General features: G+C 36.5%; 1 protein-coding gene across 2 annotated transcripts; it reads left to right on the top strand.

The window, feature by feature from the left end:
* The first annotated feature begins 76 nt into the window (after positions 1 to 76).
* On the top strand, positions 77 to 4,893 carry LOC114525513 (protein FAM49B-like). Of its 2 annotated transcripts, none has more exons than XM_028546889.1 (13): positions 77 to 261; positions 1,352 to 1,433; positions 1,543 to 1,664; positions 1,758 to 1,863; positions 2,036 to 2,112; positions 2,186 to 2,245; positions 2,347 to 2,421; positions 2,492 to 2,623; positions 2,706 to 2,785; positions 2,863 to 2,920; positions 3,070 to 3,138; positions 3,289 to 3,359; positions 3,675 to 4,893. In XM_028546889.1, exons 2-13 carry the CDS (start codon positions 1,358 to 1,360, stop codon positions 3,739 to 3,741), a joined length of 993 nt encoding a protein of 330 aa, XP_028402690.1. In that variant the 5' UTR covers positions 77 to 261; positions 1,352 to 1,357; the 3' UTR covers positions 3,742 to 4,893. The 2 variants fall into 2 exon arrangements, with proteins under 2 accessions (XP_028402690.1, XP_028402691.1); XM_028546890.1 differs by lacking the exon at positions 77 to 261 and adding an exon at positions 737 to 923.
* Positions 4,894 to 6,333: the final 1,440 nt, after the last annotated feature.

Genomic DNA, 6,333 nt, shown 5'->3' on the forward strand with positions numbered 1-6,333 from the left:
CGTCTTTAGAGCGATGTTATTTATAAGCTTTTTGCAAAGCCTTGTGGGTAAGGAAGGCGTTGCAGCGTGGGCTCCGCTGACTGTCAGTTTTCGAGCGAAGCGAAAATTACTATTCAAATTTTGAATAAATAACCTCAATTCTGCAAGCTATATTTTGTAAAGCAACGTAACGATCGTCGTCGAAATTTCGGAAAAGAAACATGGATTAGTGGGCTACGCCAGGACCGCGTTTACGTTGCAATCGGACGTTTGGAAGCCAAGGTAATTGTAGTCTCAGCGCAGCTTCGTAACTTGATCGAGTTCGTTCGTTGGCATACTACACTGTGAAAAATAGCCACAAGCGAACTCCTGCCGTTTTGAACTTAAGACGTGGTCTTGTCTTGCATCTGGCTAACTTGTGTTATATTCAAGATTACGTCCAGCCGCAACACGGCAGATATAGGGACTGATATTGCCAGATTGTTGATATTTTGTGTAACAAACTGGCTGTAAACCAAGCGACCGGCTTCACTGGCAAAACTTCCTTCCGCCAAATTTGCAACTTTATCAAATTGTACATTTTGAAACGCAAATTTCGCTTCAAAATCGTCGTCTTCAAGTCTACGCATTCGAGTTTTATGTTGTCGAATAAATACCCTAACTTGGAAAAATTGAAGTTGAAAGTAAAACGGTATAGCGTGGCCATAATTTGCTCTTTTGTTTTTGAGTAGCAATGTGTTTGTTGCTCACTTCCGTGTGACGGTTAATTTGGAAAAACAGATATCAGGCGGCTTTGAAACGGCCATTTTGATAGCTCCAGGACTTCGTAGTTAATTAACAAATTGAAGCAGTTCAAAGTCCTTTGTTTTTGCTACGTTTTGAAATATACAAGTGCCTTCTAATTGGTGTTTATATGAAGTTAATATATCTCTGAACTTGCTCAAGTGAGTATACTGTGGAGAGGTGTAATTGGATAGCATAGTCTATACTCAGATATGTTCTGTGTACATTTATTAAATGCTAGGTATTAATCTGTCATTGATTACATACATGATAAACTGAATGATTGTAGTTCATAACAGAATGATTATGATTAGCTTGGTAACAGCATATTTGTGCTGTCAAACATTGAATTTCCTTCTGTTCATTCTGTGGAAATGTTTACCCTGTTGTTCTTGCAACCAAGCAATTACCATAATTCAAGAAAGCCAGTTTCTGCTATTGAGTCCGGACCAGTAGTACCAGAATCCTTTGGATTTGAATTTGAAAACGCTGTTAATGTTCAAGAACTCTATTGCAACTGTTTATGTGTGTGATGTATTTTGAAGCAAAGTGTATCCACACTAATATATTGGCATGTTCGTTTGTTTAGGAAAATATGGGTAATTTGCTGAGAATTTTATATGCCAAGGATGCGGACACCAACAAGTCGGACATCTTCCTTGACTTTGAAAGTAAGTTCTGTTTGTATGTTACAACACAAAGCCCAGGGGTGTGCACAAGTGAAATTGGAAGTTGAATTGTATTGTTCACTAATGCATATGTTCTTTTATGGTTACACAGATGCCCAACCAACATCATCAGAAGCAGAAATCTATGAAGTCGTGAAAGCAGTCCTGGACCAGTCCTCACAAATTGTTTATGATCTCAAGGAATATCGAGGGGCAAATGAACCAATAAGAGGGGTATGTTATAAATACTTATCTCTACACAAATACCATGTCCCATGTACATTGTATCCCCCCACTTAAAAACCATATAATATATTACTTTGCCAGGCAATATCAAATCCATCAAACGAGGAATTACAGGATGTTGCTTGGAAGGCAGTTATGCCTTTGGTGGGCCAGTTGAAAAAATTTTATGAATATGCAACAGAGTTAGGTAACTTGTTAGAAGTATCGTCAGATTAAAAGACTTAATCCTGTAATACTTGTAACTATGAGTGCCATTTTAAAACAGAATGTACTGTTGGATATGCAAAGATATTTGATATGCTGGATGTTATATTTGATGTAGACATGTTCTAATGTACTTAATGTTCTGTTTTCTTCAGAGGCTGTATTGCCACAACTGTTAAATGCATTATGTTCAGGAAACCTTACACCAGTTGAACATTTGGAGCAACAGCAGGTAGATTAAGTATTGCACCTTCATCAAAAGATCTTGTAAAAAGATCTCACACTCAGCATCCATTACCATTTAGGCACTTGCCAAACAGTTTGCAGATATCTTACACTTTACATTGAAATTTGATGACCTAAAGGTATGCCCATTCTATGACCTTTTCAAGCTTGAAATAATCTTGTTGTACTCAATATTTCCTATTAATTATCTACACTTCATCACACAATTTAAATTTTTCAGATGACCAACCCTTCAATTCAAAATGACTTTAGCTACTATAGAAGGACACTAAGCAGAAGGAAGTTGTCAAATTGTGTAAGTTCCTTGTGAGGATTTCGAACATTTTACTGTGTCCAGAATACAACCTAATTGTGTTGTTCTTTAGGATGACAATGAGGTTGATGAGAACGATGTGCAAGTTTCTAATGAAATGGCAAACAGAATGTCATTGTTTTATGCATATCCAACACCAATGCTAAAGACATTAAGTGATGCTACATCCAAGTTTGTTAGTGAAGTATGTGTGTAATTCAGGCTTTGGAGATGCTCAATATTTAGTAACGATACTAATAAAAGGTTGAAATTATCTCCCTTTCCAGAATAAAAACTTACCAATTGAAAACACAACAGAAATGCTTAGCACACTGGCCAATCTCTGTAGAATCATGACAGAAAATCCGTAAGTACACTGTTCTGCCCAGACTCTTGCTAGTTGCATTCTACGTGTTTCATCATATATGCCATATTTCATTGCAGAGAGTACAGTTCAAGATTTGAAAGTCAGGAAACAACTCTGTTTTGTCTTCGTATCATGGTAAGACTCATACCTTTTTGCATTTCATCAGATAATCTTTACAATTTGACAAAATATCCATAATAAAGCATGTTGTACATATCAGAACACATGCTGAATATATGCATCTTTGAATAAAAAAATCATTGGTATCTTTTAATGTTTATTAGGTTGGAGTCATAATTCTCTATGACCATGTACACCCATTAGGAGCCTTTGTAAAAACCTCTAATATTGATGTAAGTACCATACAAGAGCTTATTGTGCATGTGCTATTTTACTCACCAATGGATGCCATAATAAGGTCTTGAAATCACTTTGGTATTAAAGTCAGGCTTGCTCATGAAGTAAGACTTCATCAGGATGATGTTTCTTCATTCATTCTGCAGATGAAAGCAACTATTAAAGTTTTGAAAGATCAACCATTAAATTCTGTGGAAGGTCTTCTAAATGCCCTCAGGTAGGTCGACGGACAACTATTGTTTGTCATTGCTTAAGGCCATGTTACAATTGCAATGCAATTCTACTTTTGAGAGATGTATATTTGGGAACAACGAAACTTTTGTGGTTATTACACTTCATGCACTTTTCTTCTGCAAGACTCTTCACTAATTTACATCTCTTAGAAGTAAAATTGCATTGCAAGTTTCAAGAAAAATTGCACCGTGTAACAGCAGTAATAGAATTGAAAGAGAGAGTTGGAACATCTCTTTATACCTCTGAGTGGTTTTACAGTACTTGCAGTTTGATCCTTAGGATTTTCTTCTAAATTTAGATACACGACAAAGCATCTGAACGACGAATCAACACCCAAGAATGTCCGTGCTCTGCTACAACAATAGAACATAAAACCACGAATTAGTGCAGGAAATAAATTATCTCAGTTTTTCTCACCGCGATATGCCGCCGAACACTTGCGCTGGTTACAAATGTACAATCATGGTAAAACGGGGGCCTCTCGTGGTCCATTGTGGTTGAAATTGTGGTGTATGCCATTGAACTATATTCACACCTGGATGGCTAACTTATCGTAATACGTAAACATGCCTATTCTTACCAAAATGACTTCTAAAAGACGAGCTGAAATACCTCTTTCCAAAGTCATCAGTCCAGTTTACTTATAGTTCAGTGGTGTACACGGCAAAGGAGAATTGTTACATTTAGGGTAGAAATAGTGCAATATTTTTGATAGGAAGTTTTTTGTATATGTAAAAAAAAATTAGAGCTTTTTTGCTTCTTATATGGGTCGTTTACATGGGTAAATGTCTGTAGACTGAAACTTCAGTTCCTAAAAAGGAATAGTTTTACAACGTGGTATGTATTTACTTTTGATGGCTTCCATTCGCCCTTCCATTTCTCGTGGGGAAAAGAGGTCCCTTTTGCAACTATTTACAAAGATCCTTGGATCAGTTTGTAGTGCTGTTATCATCATCCATGCAACACTTGGTTAATTCAAGTAATGAAAACCTTTCAATAATCGCGGGTTTCAAGTGACTCTGCGTATCTCCATTATTCTGGTACTGAAGTCTTAGCCTACAGTCATATTACTTGAGTAAAGTTTGCAAATGGCATATTTTAACCATCCAGGGGTGTATTGCAAACATATAGCTCTCAGTTTTACGTTAGAATTTGACTCAAGCTTTGTCGGCAAAGTTTTACTTGAGTAGAAATGGCCGGGTTTTTAACGGGTACCAAAATAGGCATGATTTAAAAAGTAAGTTCAATGATTAGCGGATTAAAACACTCTGAACAGTTTGAACATCGTTACTGTGCAAAACGAAAAGAGGGCGAGTCGATTCTCCCTAATATAGGGCTCTTTAGCCTCTGCAATACACCTCCAAATTACAAACACAAATTCCTGTCAAAGTAGTGGTTATACTGAACAGTATGAAGTATGTGGCGTTATGTTATATTTTTGTAATTTTAAGTGTGATGGTTCGTACCACATGTGCTGATTGTTTTCTAACTTAATAAATACTAACATGAAATGCCTATGATTGGTTGTTACTGGATATTTTCTCCAAAAATTTCATTCTTTTTATGGTAAAATGATGAACTCTGGGTGTATTAGCCATCCAGTTTACTCACATAGCAAGTGCAGATCAGCGAGTTAGCGATCTCTATATAATCGGTTTTCTGGATAGTTCTGTATAGTATAGAATAATTCATCCAGGAACACTGACGAAGATCAGGGACCAAGGTATAAAACAAGTTATACTAGAAACCAGTTACAGGCAACAGGCATTTTTAATTTCATAATCGACGGTTAACATGATAACATGATATCATGGGTGGAAAAAGCTGGGGATTTTTTCAAATGTAGATTGAAAATTAATGTTCTAATCTCATTTTTGTAGGTATATTTTCGTTCTTATAGAAACTTCGTCGAGGTAGTTAAAATGATCAGATTACGTTTATTTCCTTCATGCTTCAACCTGAAAATCACCGTCCGAAAAATTTATACTAACAAGGGAAACAGAAGAGTGCTAGTTTCTAAACATCAAATAGTATTTTTTCCTTCATCTCAAAGTTCAATAATTTGAATTTAACAGTCGAAAAACTGAAGTATATAATTTTTAATGCTATTGACGGACGGTTTTTCCGAACGGTCGCATTAAAAAAACGAGGCTGAACAGAGAACCTATATAATCATATAAGTTATCGCAATTTCCTTCGTATTAATCTAAAATTACACCTATATTGAATAGAACAATACCTATTATTCGCTGCGAGCAAGCGTGTGTGTCTCCCCTTCCCCATCTTTCGGCGCCGTAGTTCGTTCTGAAATGAAGTAAGAAAGGAAAAACAAAATCAAGTTAACAGCTCACTCGTCATTTCACATTTTCAATCGAAATATACAAGACATAGCAATGAAAATCAACGAGATATGCCTCCAGTCGCTAATGTCTTCTGGCTATTCAAATCAACACAAGGATGAATTAATTTGCAAAGCCAAAGATCAAGCCAACCTGAAATTCTTCAAACCAACCACTATCATGTACCTGAGCATGATTCATTCAACGTTTCCCTAAACTTCTTCGAGTGATTCTTCCTTCTTCGAGAGCCCCAAGTTTGACTTCCTCCTCGGATTCAACCACCTTTTATTGCTTTAAAGAACATTCAACGGACAATGCACTTCATGCATCGATCACACCTAACAGTAAGGCTTGTTTTCCACTTCAACCGTTTCGTATCGTAACGTAGCGTATTTCTATGTTTCCGGACGGTTTTCGACCAGAACTAATGACTTTAAAACAATGAGATTTACAATGACAACAGCCAAACAGGCCTGTTTCAAACTTCGAGTGCTTCTCACGTGTCGAACGATTAACAACAATAGATAATGAACATCTCAATTGATTAACCATTGTTTTAAATGCGTTCTTCGTATGAAATGGACGAGGGATATATGTTTTGCCACGATGTTTTGCATA

This window comes from Dendronephthya gigantea, unplaced genomic scaffold (genome assembly GCF_004324835.1).
Source record: "Dendronephthya gigantea isolate DGI-Jeju-01 unplaced genomic scaffold, DenGig_1.0 000034F, whole genome shotgun sequence".
Classification (NCBI taxonomy): Eukaryota; Metazoa; Cnidaria; class Anthozoa; order Malacalcyonacea; family Nephtheidae; genus Dendronephthya; species Dendronephthya gigantea.